This window comes from Corapipo altera, unplaced genomic scaffold, assembly GCF_003945725.1.
Source record: "Corapipo altera isolate COAL_440 unplaced genomic scaffold, ASM394572v1 59, whole genome shotgun sequence".
NCBI lineage: Eukaryota > Metazoa > Chordata > Aves > Passeriformes > Pipridae > Corapipo > Corapipo altera.
In genome coordinates, this window is record NW_020884917.1 from 6,366,145 (window position 1) to 6,381,496 (window position 15,352).

General features: G+C 40.9%; 1 protein-coding gene across 1 annotated transcript in view; it reads left to right on the top strand.

Annotated features, from left to right (window-relative positions):
• The window catches only part of ITGA9 (integrin subunit alpha 9), a 215,333-nt gene that overhangs the window by 31,623 nt on the left and 168,358 nt on the right, over positions 1-15,352 (top strand). Inside the window, exons 9-14 of the mRNA XM_027655964.1 lie at positions 1,021-1,158; positions 3,304-3,409; positions 4,889-4,983; positions 7,852-7,942; positions 8,450-8,495; positions 11,874-12,028. Of these exons, the coding sequence (XP_027511765.1) occupies positions 1,021-1,158; positions 3,304-3,409; positions 4,889-4,983; positions 7,852-7,942; positions 8,450-8,495; positions 11,874-12,028 (631 nt within the window). The remainder of the gene's footprint in view (positions 1-1,020; positions 1,159-3,303; positions 3,410-4,888; positions 4,984-7,851; positions 7,943-8,449; positions 8,496-11,873; positions 12,029-15,352) is intronic.

The following is a 15,352-nucleotide window of genomic DNA, read 5'->3' on the forward strand; positions in this document are numbered from 1 at the left end:
TTTGTTTTTTTGAACCTAAATAATGATTTCTTTAACCTCAGTGTTTCCTGCTTGATAAAACAGCTCTCAGTTTCAAGTAAGAAGTGATATCTTTCCCATTTTCCTGTGGAAGCTGCTTTTAATTTTGAGACTATGGTTTGTAGTTGGTTTCAAAGAGTATGCCTTGTGTTACTTGGGCAGGAGTGGATGAAATAAGGGTGAAATATCATTCTTGCTTTTGATGTCCTTCTTGCGTCTAATGTTTTTTGAAATTTGTAATGTGGATGCTGGTTGGGAGGAGGTTAGCAGTAAATGTTCACCCATATAAAAAAAACCATGGAATGAAATTAATTTATTTCCTAATTTTAAGCACTTATAATAAGCGGAGATTAAAAGTGGCTTAGGTTTGTTGTGTATCAGCTGAAAAACTTTTATTGAAAGTCTTGTTTCTTTATCAACTCACCTGCCTGTACATGAGAGGAAAGGTTATGATCAAGGCCCACAGCTAGTACTCTTTGACGGTGACTGATACAAATACATACAATTAGAACAAGGAAAGATAGTCCACAATCAAGAGTCAATTTTAGATACCTGTTTTCATGGATACCCTGCCTCTTGCCTACTTTTCTTTTTTCCTTTCGTTATTTCTTTAAGATATCCACAGAACATCTGTGGCACTGGGCGTGAATAATCACTTTCCGGGTCTGGTTTGGGAAACTCATTTCACCCCTTCCTAGTTTTAAGCATTTGACAAGAGAAAGCTAGTCTGAGAAAGCTCTTTAAGTGTCTCACTTAAGCATGACCCAGGTTATAACTTCTGTTGGTAGAACATCCAGGATGCACTGTTATAGTAAAGTGTTTTAATTCCTGCCAGAATTATTCCCAAAGCTTTCTCTGTAGGAGTGCTTGTGAGTGATAAAGCAGCAAGTCATCATGTGAAATTAAAAGAATAACCAAAACAAACAAAAGCCACGCCTATATGATTTCCTCCTGAGTGTGGGCAGATACTGAATACTTTGTTGTGACTCAACTTGGTTACAGATGGGCTCTTACTTTGGCTCCTCCTTATGTGCAGTTGATCTGAATTCTGATGGGTTGTCAGACCTGCTGGTTGGAGCACCTATGTTTTCTGAGATCAGAGATGAGGGTCAAGTCACAGTCTATATCAACAGAGGAAACGTGAGTATGTACAGGAGATGACTTGGTAAGGGATGAGGGCATGGATCTCAGGCAAGATAACGCTTATATTGTTCCAGCACTGCATGGTGAAACTCGATGTCTCAAATAAATGGGGCTCTGAATGTCTCTGGCAGAGCATGAAGTCACAGGAAGACTCATCTGGTATGGTTTCCCAGACACCGGCCCACATTCATCACAGATCTCTGAATCTTTCAAGGAGGTCTGAGAAAGTGTCTGGTTTTATGTTGAAACTTGGTGACATTTGTGACTTTTTGTGAAATTGCTGCCCAAACCAATTCAGAGTCAGTAGCTTTGACTGAGTTTCCTTTGTGTTTTAGGTGGTCACTAAGACCTAGAACGCAATTTAGAACACAAGTGTCTGGGGATCAAGGAAGAGAAACCAGAGATTGAATTAATTTTACTTGTGTATTATGGCCCATATTTAGACTTCAGGGGAAGTTCTTACCAGCTGGTACCAGTGGATTTCACCTGACCTATCAACAATCTTGGAAAAGTCTGAACTTCCTTGCATTGGCAAACCAAGACCATTGATAAGTTGTATTTAGAGGAAAACAATAGTTTTTAACATACTATTAAATACTTAATATTCAGGTCCCAAAGCTGCTGTCTCAAAGGAGAAGTTGTTATTGAATAAAATTAAATTGTTTGGCTTCATTTGTGAGCTTTAAGTTTGTTTATGCTAGACTTAAAATTCACCAGAAGTCCAAGCATTTAGGAGACTTTACAGATGCTTTTGGTGTAATTTTATTTTCTATTATCACTCCTTTAAACGAGCTTTACTTTTTCAGTTTTATCCATGGGAGGTTTCACCTTTTATGTTGCAGTGTTGCTGCTGGGTCCTCAGGATTGGGTCCAGAATGCCAAAAAGATAATAGCCAACATTTCCTGCTCACAGTGAGAGCATACACAAATTAATTTTTATCTTCTATAGAATAGTCAAGAAGCTAGTATGAGTTTCTTGTACTCCTGCACCAAGAATTACTTGCACGAGCAATGGTTTGCAGGATTGTGGATTTTATTTTGGGTTTTGGACATTTGAAACTTTTTTTCATTCTGCAATCACCATTACTTAACAGGTTGTTGCAGAGGATCAGAGAAAACTGCATTATAAAACAAGCATGCACAGTGATGTTACTTTTAAAATGTTTATGTTTTGCCCTTTCCTGTGAGGACTGCAAAGAATTTAGTCACACATACAGGCCTGCCTGTCTCCTCTCTGTTGTGTTTTATTTTCATTATGTGGGATTTTCTTGAAGTCAGCAACTCCCCATAGCCGAGTAAAAGATTTTATTACATGTTCCAGAGGGTAGTTTATTCTTATTCACAAAGGAAGCAAAACCAAAACCAAACAACCTTGAGGTGGGTACAGACTTGGATTGTGTAACTAAATTTTGTTTTCTTGTGGAAATATTCCTTTCCCCTTGAGGGAAGACTCAAGAAGCTAAAGCTTATGTATCTGACCAGAAGGTGGGTGGGCAAGAAATACCAGAGCCATATAAGGCTTCTCACGGCATAGGAGTACAAAACTACTTAATTCTGAACTTTTCTCTGTCTCTTTATTTCATTAAATCTCTTTCCTTATTCTTAATTTCAGAAGGCTTTTTGGGAACTTTGTTTTAATCCTTTTGTCCCATGCTCAAAATGTTTTCAAATTCAACTGTCAAATGTTCTTTGCTTAGGGGAAAATACTCCTTAACTCACTGAGTTTAGCTGAATAAGTCTGGACTGAGGATTTCACTCCTCAGATGTAATCTTCCAGTAGCAAGCTCTGGGCTGTTATGTTTTAGGCATCTGGAAACTTTCATGGGTTCACCAATCCCTGTGACTGCATTTAGTTATATCTCTGAGTTACTGTTTAGGTAATTTAGCATTTTAGTTATATCAGCCATGGACTCTTTCTGCCTTTCTCCCCTGTCCCCTTGAAAACTAAAACCCAGAAGGTTTAAAACCCAAATAAATTAGATTTATAGACCCCAGGTAACCTGAGTGCAATGCAGGAGAGAGGCAGGCTGCAACTCTGCCCCGGGTGCTTCCCACAGCACAAGGGCATCTTGCATGGGGAAGGCTTACCTCGCCCGGGAATTGCACCATTTCCCTGACCCTGTTTTATTTCTTGCTTGCTAGGGAGTGCTGGAAGAGCAGCTCATCCTGGATGGTGACAGCGCTTATAATGCACACTTTGGGGAGACCATAGCCACCCTCGGTGACATTGATGACGATGGCTTCCCAGGTCAGTGTAATTTCCTTCATGACCATTTCTCCGTCAGTGCCAGCAAAGCTGTGCCATGCAACACCATCAGTCTTGCATGGCTCAGTGCTGCGTGGCATCCATTGCTCCTCCAGATCTGACCAGCACCTGGGTTCAAACTAAGGATAAATGAATGTGCTTATGTAGGATTTGTGTGCTAAAGCCTTTTGTAGCTGTCTGTTCTTGATGTCGGTTTAGTCCATGTCTATGCAGGTCACACCTCAATCTCATTAATTGCTTTGCTTTCCATGCTGTTGTATTTTCTTCTTTTCCTATGTGGTTTATAAAAGGCTTAAGATACCCACAGCCCAGAGAAAACAGAAACCTGTCTGACTTCTTTCTTCTTTCCCATTTCCTTATGTTTTCAAGCCTTTCTGGTTTTTTTGACATAGTCTCATTTCTTATCATGTAGTGTAATTAAGAAATAGCTTCTCACTTCTGGTAGAACGTACTCTATTGATTTCTCTCCTCTTCTTTGTTCTCCCTGTACTCCTTTCTCAGGCCTCTCAGCATGAGGCCCATGCTGTGATAGCAATAGGTGAGTGCAAAGTTTTGATGCTGGCACCTTTTCTGCCCTGGTTTCTGGCAGTGCAGATTAAGGACTTCTAAACAAAGGCCAACTTAGTCAGTGTATGCCTGGATTTATTTCTTTCAGGCCACTCTGGGCACAGTATCCCATTCAGCCTAACTCAACCCTGTTACAGGTTGCCCTCACCAATGGTGGACATAGTGTTCCTCTCTATTTGGACATGCGTTTGTGTGTTCTTGCTGCTGCTTGTAGGTCAGTTGTGATGGTGAGACTGCAGAGGGAGTTGAATCAGTTCATGGGTATGAAGCAGTTGAGAAAAGCTTAATTTTTAGTAGCCACATAGTCACTAGATCCAACTAGAAGTGAAGAACAGGAGGTGGGATCATGCTTTCTACAAGAGTTTGCAGTTGAATTGGATCAAATGTACTTTGAAAGTGGACCCCCAGCAGCCTTTTTCTCTTCTTGCCTATCCATTTAGTATACCCAGCCTCTTTGTGAAGCCTTGGATTTTCAGCCAGCCTTAATGTAGTGCTGCAGTAAATATTTTGCCAGTCTTGTCCTAGTTCACAAAGCTGATGTTCCCATAGGTTGGAGGTTTTGTCGTGAAAGGTTTCTAAATTAACTTTTTGAGTATGGTTGCTGGTTAATAAACACACATTTTCATAACAGCACATGTTTCCAATTAATCTGATTCTGTGAAACATAGCCACATGCATGTACAAATTCATATACGTTTCTGTGGGTTTTAAGTTTATCTTAACATGAGCTCTTAAATAAATCAAACAAGTTCCTTCTATGTAGGTTCACATGAGCTGCTGATCATCTTTGTCATCGGGAACTGTTTTCCTATGGATAGCTGCATTCTAAAACTGGGAAAAAGTTGGATTAGTGGGATGGACTGTGAAATGTTTATATTCTGTACTGTTTTACAGATGTTGCCATTGGAGCACCTAAGGAGGATAACTACGTAGGAGCAGTGTACATTTACCATGGCGATTCCAATGGTATTATACCTCAGTACTCTATGGTATGTGACACTACCGTTTACGATACCTTTCTGAAGTCACTTTCCCAAGGCCTGCAGAAATAAACCATACTTAGGAGTTCCTAAGTTCCTTGTCATCACTCAACATCCTTTTCTCAGTCTTGATTTGAAGGTGGCTTCTCCCAGAGTTTGTCTGTATCTATGCTGAAGGGTAAAATTATGTCAGTCAGGAGGTATTTTTCACTTTCTTTTGTTATAGCTGTCAGCTGTATCTTCTTGAAGCAAAGTCTTAGGGGCTGAGTGTCAGTTTTTAGAGATAGTACTGATGCAGAGCAGAAATGGAAACCCTGGAGAGGTTAAGCATAGAAATTATGGAGGGGCCTGTGGGGAGTTGTGGGCTTGCACTTTCTTCCTGTAGAAGCAGACTTTGTAAGAAGGAAGAGATACTAAGTGTTCTTTTGTGCCTTACAGAAGCCTCTTTACCCACCTTGTTGACCTTCTTGCATTCTGACAGTATATCACAAGGCCTTTCTTGGGAGCCGTTCCCCTGACTCCCTTATTATGAAGTCAAACCTTGTCTGGGATATGCTATACCATATTGTGCAGGGATGACATAGTACAATTTAGCTGCTGTAGCCAGGCAGTAGAGATGATAAATTTATGCCCAACATGTGTCCGCTAGCCTCTCTCTAGCACATTTCTTTGTTCGGAGAATCTTCCCTCCCTCTGTGTTTGAAGTTCTGGTGGTTTTGTTTTGTTGCTGGGTGGGATCCTTCACAGTAAATAAATTTAAGCAGAATTAAAGAGTTTAGTGCTTGTATTGGAGATTCTTTTAACAGACCATAAAAGTTTAGTCCTTCTTCCTTTTACCATGTATGTGGCATGCACTCCTTTTAAGAAAAAAAGGAAGTTAAGTGACTCTTTAGTACATTTTACAAGTATTCTTAATGTGTGGCATGTGGTGGATTCTGCCCATTTTTTGCCAAGAGTCACTGTTTGGGAGGTTCTTCTCTGGCTGTTGAAAATCTTAGAGCTTTCAAGCTCTTGCTGAAAAGAATGGGGGGGGTTTTGGGTTTTTTTTTTGGTCATTCATGGGAAAATGTTACATTTTTTAAGGAGGACAGATCATCAGGGTGGGAAGAAAAACATCCTGTTTGTGATCTCTCCCTCCCCACTGGAACAAGGCCAGCAGACAGCACATGTGTCTCCATTTGGTCAGTGGGAAAACACCCAGCTCGAGAGGGTGGCAGGGTACAGTTGTTGACCCTTGATACCATTCCTATGGTTGTTCTATGTCCTGAGGCAGCCAAGAGGGCACCACTTACAGGCAGTATCTCTGTGCAAGTGATTTCCCAGTGTCTGCTGCAGGGCACTGGGCAGACCACCAGTTCATGTCCTACATGCAACCAAAACTGTGTAACAGCTTCAGCTCTCTGCCTGCCTGTCCTGAATTTGAACCCAGAGGTGAAAGACTTTTTGTATATTATTACTATATTGCTGATCCATCTCAATGCTGTGAATTTTTTTTTTAAATAAGCTGTGAGAGGTGGAGGGAGGGTACTCTGCAGGGTGTGTATCTTCACCCTTTCATTTTGTTAGCTCTTCCCTCCCAGTCCTGCCTTTCCCCCTGCCGCTTTCCCAGTTGTCTTCATTTAAATTGCTGATCCGTGTAGTTCTTTGTACCTTCAGCAGCTTCAGTGGCTGCTATTAGCAGAAGCAGCTTAATTGGCTTTATGCCCTGCTGTTTTCATTCATGGTTGTTAAAAGCATTATACCTTTGCCTTCTAGGCTGTAAGAGCCACAGATGTGTTCTGAGGTGTTTGCAGGTGGGATTTACCACCCTAACTGGGACCCCTAAAAATGCAAAGCAAGTGTAATGCAAGTATTCCAGTTGTCAGTGTTATCTACCCACGAGTAGGATCACTGGTTTCCCATTAAACTAACTGTCAGGATATCATTCTTCCCTTCAACTTATATTTTTTCCGTAAGTTTCCTACCTGACTTTTTGTCCAATATTACATTCTTTTATGGGAGGGCCAGGAAAAGTTGGTTGCATGTCCCAAGCTGTGAAGCACCACCAACAGCTTTGAAATTACTTCATGGGACAGGTTTCCTCTGTCCGTAACTTCTGCAATCAGAAGTTGATTTGAGTTCAGGTCTTGCATTGGTGGCCCAGCATAATGAATGAAGGCTGAGAGAGTTCCGATTCCATTCTTAGAAAAGGAAATTTTGATATATTAATTTGCTTCAGACAAAGGCATTTACAGTACAAAGAATTTAGAGAAAGTTTTTGTGTTAGTAGTTAGAAAACAAAACTGTGTTAGAAGTTGGGGAGGCAGAAATGAGATACAACTTCCAAACTGACAGAAAATATTCCATAACTGGAATTTCCAAGTGGGATGAAAATTAATCATTTTGACTTTGAGTGTGCTGGCAACCTTTGTGAAAAGAAATGGTTGTGTGGAATTTTATGTTTCAATTAATCATTAATTTTGTTAAGATGCTTCTTGAAACTTCTGTTCAGAGAAACTAAGGTAATGCAAAAAAAAACCCCCAAAAATTAATCTTTTGAGTGCAGTTAAATTTTCTCCCTCTGCAGAAATCTGTTTGATGTGTTCTTTACTTTGCTTGGGTCTGCATGAGGATTGTTATGCAGGTGTGTTTTTTAATCCAAGTCAATGCTGGCCTCCTACTGGCCCAGAGCAGAAGGACTTCCTGCAGTTGACAGCCTTCCTGTTCAGGGCTGCATCAGTGAAGTGCGAGACTGCAGGTGTGCGGCACTTCCAGCCCATGGAGAAGAGACCCAATGACCATGAAAATCATGCTTGAAGATTTTCTATTGTTTGGCGGGGTTTTTTAGAGGATTCTGTGTGTTACTGACTGATTTCACTTGTGTTATTTCCACTACAGAAGCTGTCTGGGCAAACAATAAACCCAAAGCTGCGTATGTTCGGCCAGTCCATATCAGGGGGAGTTGATATGGATAGCAATGGTTATCCAGGTACGTATGCTACTCTGGCAGCAGGAGCATGGGGAAAATAGACCTAGAAAATAGCAGAGCTAGGTTGTTTCCAGGTTGCTGGTCCCTGCCATTGCAGATGGTCAATGAAGCTGAGCTGCTTTTTACCTTTCTCTTCTGCTACTACAAGCTCCGGATAAAAATTCTAGGCGATTACTTAATTCAAGTATTTTGGTAGTTACAGCAATTGAAGATTCAGTATCTAACCAAGGTTTTGAATTTCTTGGAACTGCTCAGTCAGGATGGCAGTCTTAAAATAACCCAAAAAGTAGACAATAATATAGTAATGTTAATAAAAATCAAACAACGAAGCAGAGGTGAAGTAACATCACAGACCTAATCCTCCAGTTATAATACATATGACATAATGATATTTGAAGGGGCAAACTGGCTAAGTCAGAAGAACATGCTCTGTAGTCTGGCAACTAATTTGAAAGAACTGAATTGTATACCTCCTTTGTAACTGTCTCAATGTTAAAAAAATTTCAGATATGACTGTTGGAGCCTTCTTGTCAGACAATGTGGTACTTCTGAGGTGAGATGACTGTATTTTTCACTCCTCCTTTTTTATTGCTTTCTGTTTATATCTTATGTGGTCTTAAGCCCAACCAATTAACCACTTGAGTTTCCTCCCTAGTTTGTTGTGGCCAGAAGAAGCAAACTAGGTTACTGTTTAAACAAAACCTTAGATGTGAATGGTGTCAAAGAATGCACAGTCTAATTTAAACAGCAGAGTGAGGGGTGACAATACATAGGACACCCGGGGCTATGAAGAAAAAGGGTTGGAGCCAGAAGGAGATATGTTGCATCTCAGTGCCTCTTTAGAAAGGTTGCTCCCAACTTGTGAGAAGGCTTCTTCATTATTCTTATGTTTATATAAAGTAGATAAATTGTGATTTAAGGGAATGAAGTTGAGCAAAAAATGAGCTGTGTATGATGCCAGGATGTAATTTTGCAAGTTATAATGGGATGCAGAATGAAATAAGAGTCTTCAGGGAAATGAAATACAGATACATTTTCAATGCACACAGGAGTTGGACTGCTGTTTCAAGTTTATGAGTTAAGTGCAATTGCTTGTTCCATCTGATAGAAAGAGGTGGAACAGCTTGGTTCACCAAATTATGCAGGTTTTTTTGCTGGTAGGTCTGTTGTTACACTTGTTAATATTTAATAAAAGAAATCCTTTCAATACTTAGATGTCATTAGGAATAGAAATCACTACTAGGAACTCCGGCATCTTAATGGAAGATACAGGGATGTGGTGACACTGGTAAGACAAATGCTGGAACTGCAGAACAGATGTGCCAGCCTCCTTCCTGTTCAAGGCAGGAAAAACTTGGCTCTGTTTCCCTTGGAATCAGTTACACAAAAGAAAAAGAAAAAAAGGAAAGGAGGGGGAAGAAATACCCTTGATGATCAGCATGGCAGGTGGGCAAGTCTTCTGAAGAGTTTTCTGTTCCTTCATCATGCACATATAGGAAGCTAATTACTGCTTCGTGAAAAAGTGTGCCATGCCTCAGGTGGGAATTTGCAGCCCCATATCTCTGAAGGTGCTGAAAAGAAAACTGCGTTCTTCTCCTACATTGATGTTACTTGCAGAAGGGGGAAGACAAACTGAAAGGCATACTGTGATGTTTAAAACCACATGCATCACAACAGCATGATGACATCTGTCCATGTTTTCAGCCATACTTGTGCATTTCCGAGGAAATTAGTGTATTACTTTGACTTTGTGGGCAGCCTAATCAGGCTAATTGTTGCTACTGCCAGTTTCCAGTGTGTCCCTCTTGCTGTTAAGATTCAGATTAGGATAAAGAAATCAGCTTTTTCTTCTCCTTCTCCTCTTACCCCTCCCACTTTTGTGAAGTCCTTTAGCCAGAACCAACAAATGTTTTGCCAAGTGATATTTAAAGGCTTTGGTGGAAGCCTTTGGTGACTTGGGGCAGATCGTCAGCATTGTATTGCTCACATGTACGGTGCTTTGACAGATGCACTGTTTTTTTTTTCCCCAGTGAATAACCAAGTGAGATGACACTAAGGAAGAATCACACAGTGCATCATAGCTGGAGAAATATTTTTCTAGATCAACTATAACACTTACTCTTTTATGTCTCCCTAAGCATTCAGAAAGAGTGTTTCTTCAAAGGTGTGAAATGATTGCTCACTCTTTTTCCTCCTTCCCCCCCACCGCATATATTTCTAGGGGTAGCATTTATCTTCATCCTCCATCTCAAAATGTGAACTTGCACTGTTGTTTCAGGCTGTGGTAAAAGAGTCTGAGCAGCTGTTTTAGAGATTATGTGAATCTTGTTCCAGTTGGTATAAATTAGGTGTAACCACAGTCCCTGCTCTCTTCTCCTTCTTCTCCCCTACCTCTCAATTAAGTGGCTTGTGGAGTAGTTTACAAGCTCTGGCCTTGCATGGCTGTTGAGACTACCCTGGAACTGAATCTGCTGGTTGCTGCACATTTTTTTCACTATTATAGTTGGTTTTGGAAGAACATGTTCATGTTGATCATGTACAGAATTGAAACCAGGAAGAATAACACTGAATTTTTGGGCTGAAGTCCTGGGCTGGAGATGACTCAGGAGAGTCTGGTTTTCTGGGCTGCTGGATCTTCTGTGTTGTGTGAAAGAGGAAACTGTTGAGGAATACATTCAGTATAGGTATCTCAGGTGCAGCTGCAGTGTGAGCTGCAAATTGAGGTCTGGATGGTGGGAGCCTGAAGCAGGAGGCTGTGAACTGTTGACTTTTTGCGTAAGAAAAGCCATGGGGACCTGTGGCACAGCCAGGTGACCAGACACTGGGAGACACAGCAGGAGCCAAGGACTCAGGAGGAAGAGCAAGGAAGAGTGAAGACTTGCTTGGAGTGTGAGGGTAAAAAAGCTCAGGGGTCCTTTGTTCCGGATCCCTCCTCAGAGGCACCCCCTTGAGCTGTTTCTGTGTTACTTTGCTGTGAGTAAATGGCTTTATGGAACTATGGGAAACCTGGTCTGACTACATGAGAGTGGTGTGTTTAGGGAATCGAGTGGGGCACCTGTTAGCTCTCTGGAGCCACTAGAAAAGGGCTTTGGTCCCACCAGTTAGTCTCTGGTGGTGTGAATGTGACTGTGTGAGTGCCTCCTGAATGGTCAGACAGGAAAGTTTCCTTAACAAGACACACCTGGGCCTTAAGGGACTCAGCTTGCTCTGTGATTCTGGCTGAGATGTCCCTCAGCCAGGAGTAGTGGTAGCAATAACCTGGTGCTGGAGTTGCAAGGGTAGAAAGCTTTTGTTCACAGTGCACTGGGTAACTCCTGAAACACAGTTCAGCAGCGTGAAGAGTATTCAATCCTTGCCACTTGCCAGGAGGGAATTAACCAAATGTCTCTCCTCCAGAAAACACCAATGTAGTGTTTGTTGTCCCTCTTATACTATCGGAAAAATTATATATGAATCCGTCTCCTACCCCTGTGCTCCCTCCTTGACTTTGAGGTCACAAATTTGACTGTAGACCATTCTGTGGAAACCTCCGGTCTCTTCCTACCTGTCCCTGACCATCCAAGATGGTTAGCAACCAGTCTCATTTGCATGAACTTGTTGTTCTTGTTTACTGTTCCACTAATTTTGTTATCCTCCAGCAACTTTTGCTGGAGATGATGATGATTATTATTATTACACATTACTGGTTTCCCTAGCTGCCTGCCTGCAGTCTGTATCTGAGCACTGAACTTCAAGCTGTTATTACTGTTTTAATTTAAATGCTAGTAGTCCTTGCCAACTAGGTCAAGTGCTAGTTTATTTTACAGCTCAAAGATACTCTCTTATTTTTCCTGTCTGATTGAAATTGTTTAGTTTACCAAATTTACTTTCTTTTCCTTTGGCTTAGAACTTCTGTCTGGTCACTCAATTCTACTTCTCTGTTGATCTCCAGATCCAGGCCTGTCATTACCGTGGACATCTCCATTTTCCTGCCTGTATCTATCAATATCACAGCTCCTCAGTGCCATGATGGCTTGCAGCCAGTGAACTGCCTCAATGTCACAGCATGCTTTCGCTTCAGCGGCAAGCATGTTCCTGGAGAAATAGGTAAGGTACCTGTGCCAGCCCTGGGCAGTGACAGGTTGACCTGGAGTCAAGGGCTCTCTTTGTAGTCAGTAACAGACCTTTTATGGGAAATAAGTAGTTTCAATGTGAATGTGGAGTATACAATTCCAGAAAGTTGGAGGCTCGAGAACTTCATTGGGCACATTTTTACCTTCTGATGAGGCTGATGTAATACCGAGGCAGTTTCTTCCTCAGTGAAAGGAGGGAAGTGTGTCCTTAGGCTTGCTACAAGGATAGAGAACACAGCCTTCAAAGTTCATATTCCCTATTTACCTCTTGATAGATAATACATTTCTGAATCCGTATCCTCCATCAGCGTTATCAGAAAGCATATGAAAGATGATTTGCTCTAGATTAATAGTTTTTGCAAGTCTACAAGGAGCTCTTGAAACAGATATGAGAAAATCCTTTTTTGTGCATCAGTTTACCTGTCTGTAAAATGACTGTAAATAACCCAGTCTTTTACTGATAACAAGAATATCTTTCAGATTAGTTAATCTCTGTTAAACACATGGAGTTGCTGAGGTGAATGGAATTGTGTAACGTGTAATTGTACAAACCTTTATGTCTTTGCTCTATTAAAATTACATCCCAGTGTTTACAAGTCTTAGATATTTTGTGAGGTCGTATGGGACAGCATTTCTAAATATTTTAAGGCCTGAGTTAATTTAGTTCATGATGTTTTACCTTTGTCGTGCTTTAGGAATGGCAGAGGACTTGCACTGTGCTGTTCAGGGAAGATGTCTCAGCCTCACGGCATGCTCTGTCTTGATAGTGAGCTGGGGGAAGCAGTGCCTCCTCCTGCTCTATGCCCTGCCTTTTTGAGCAGGTAGTTGAGAAGGGTAAGTTGCATCTGTGCAACCCAGTATGCAGAGCCTGCTGCAGTATTTTGGTTTTAAGTAAGTCAGAGAAAGAAAAGGCTTCTTGCTACTTCTACCATTTACATGGGGTGAGAACTACAAGCAACTTGTAACTCTCACCTGAACAGCTCAAAACAGTGGAATTACCAAATTTAGGGTTCCTGTGTATTATAATATACTGATGCAACTGAGACTTGAATTTCTATTTTTGCACTTTTTCCTTCTCTTAGATGACACTAAGCAGATAAATACATGCTTTGATAAAATATTTTTTGTATTGCCTGATACTCTGTCAATTAAGAAAACACATTTCTGAGGGTTCTGAGGGATTGTTAATTCCTCTCTGAAAATCACAAGATAGATTTTCTGAATATCTAGCTGTTCTTGTGTTCTTGAAGTACTGTTTCAAATGTTTCCTTTGCTTCAATTTCATATCTCTGGACCTGTGGCTAAGAAGTGAACTTCCTTTTTTTCCAGTCTAAGTATCTGTTTCCCTCATTTACAAAAGATCTATCTTCCTGTTCATCTTGTAAGAGCTGGTTAAATTTCTCTGTGTTGTCTTACAAACTGTACTTCTGATGATTTATTGTGTTGAAAGCACATAAGCATCCTCTTTGGCGAGTAACATCCATCTCATTACAAGAAATTTTTTTACTATTAAGTAGATTATTATAAAACTTCCAACCATTGTCCTTTCATACAGTTCTTGTAACAAAGTGATTTGTCTTGAAAACATTGCAGCCAGAACTATCTGACTGTATAAAATCCCTTCAGGGTATGATTTGGATAAAATATCTCAAATGAGCTTTCAGTTAGTTATCTAACAGTCAGATCATTTTAATTATGTTGCAGTTGAAGAATATCAATTAACAAAGGGTGGAACAAATAATGGAAATATTGTAATGGTTCCTCTCCTGTGTGGTTAAATGTGGGGGAAAAAAACTCTAGAATATCCCTGTTAATGCATCGTTGTCCAGTTCAGACTCTGAAAGGCACGTGGAAGTGTTAAAATGCTATGCCAGAATTTTGGGGCTAAAAGTGTTGGGATTGGGATTATTTCATCTTTGGGTGTCTGGGGGCAGTCTGTAAAGTCAGATGGTGAGAATGCGGTGCTTGTCTGGAAAGTCACTCCCCTAGGGCTTGTCAACGTGGATACTCGAGATTGCTGCTTACTGGTGAAAAGCTCAGCATTTGTCTTGCTTTTGGGAAGCTGAAATTGGTCATCTGCTGCATAATGTTTAGAAAGTCAAGCTGAACATGCAGGCAGCATTCTTCTGTGGCAAATGTGTGCCTTCAATGCTGATTTGAATGTGTTGCTATTTTGTTAACTGTCGTATGAAGGAAAGTCATCTTCATCTAACACTACTTCACACTTGCATATAAACATTCCCCATCTTTCTTTTGCTTCTTCTTTTTCTAGTGGGAGTTGCAATACTACTGGTCATGAAACAACTGTCTGAGGTTCTGTGTTTATGGACACTGCTTGATACTGCCAATGACAGTACAATTTCCATGAAGTTGTTTCTTTCAGACTATGGTCTTCAGAAGTATGAATTTATTGCTGAAATGTTTTTGTCTGAACAAAGAGCCATGGCCAAGGGAAATGTGCTCTGCACTGTGTGCCACGCATTGCCTCAGTGCTTGCTGGAGAGCTGAGCATCTAGTTGTATGTCCACTGACAGAGACCACCTCCAGTATGTCTTGGAGGTATGAGAAATACAGTATTTTAAGTTTTCACTCTATCACCTCAGAATCTCACTCAGGCTGTTCCTCTTTCACTTAAAGGGCCATTGCTTTGTCTCCGGTGAGGTCTCTGTATTGCCAGGAAAGGCAGGGATTAGAGAAAGGCCTTTCCTAGTTTGAATGAGAAACTTTCAGCCTCTTCAAACCATGCACTTCTGGGTGACCAGGACAAGAAAAGAGACTGCTGCATCTCTGTGCATCAAGGGCTGCTTCTGCATTCGTCCCTGAAGGAAAATGGAAGTAAACTTGGCCCACAGTCTGGATAATTTCCTCTACAACAATAACAACAATAATAATACTACCATTATGAGAAACAGGTGAATTTTAATGGCTATGAAAATGAAGGGTTTTGGTCATTTGACTAGAGTTAGGCAGATATGTCAGAAATTGCTTCAAACTTTCTCCTGTACTTTTGATTTCAGATGTGTGTTGATCCATTGCTAGGGTAGTCCTCACGTCCCTAATACTGTTGCCTGAAAGACTGGTGCAAAATTTAATGTAGGATTGTTTGACAGTTACGCTCTATTTGAACATGTTTCTAGGACTGAAGTAACATGCCTAATCCAAAACTTTTCGGAAGTGGACTCTCCTCTTCTTACCTGTATGCAGCTGTAGTTTGGTGCAGGAGTTTTATTCTGTCTGCCTCTTATTTTTCCAGTCTAATCAGATGCAGGCGAGTCAGTGTTACCTTCAGAGTGCCTCA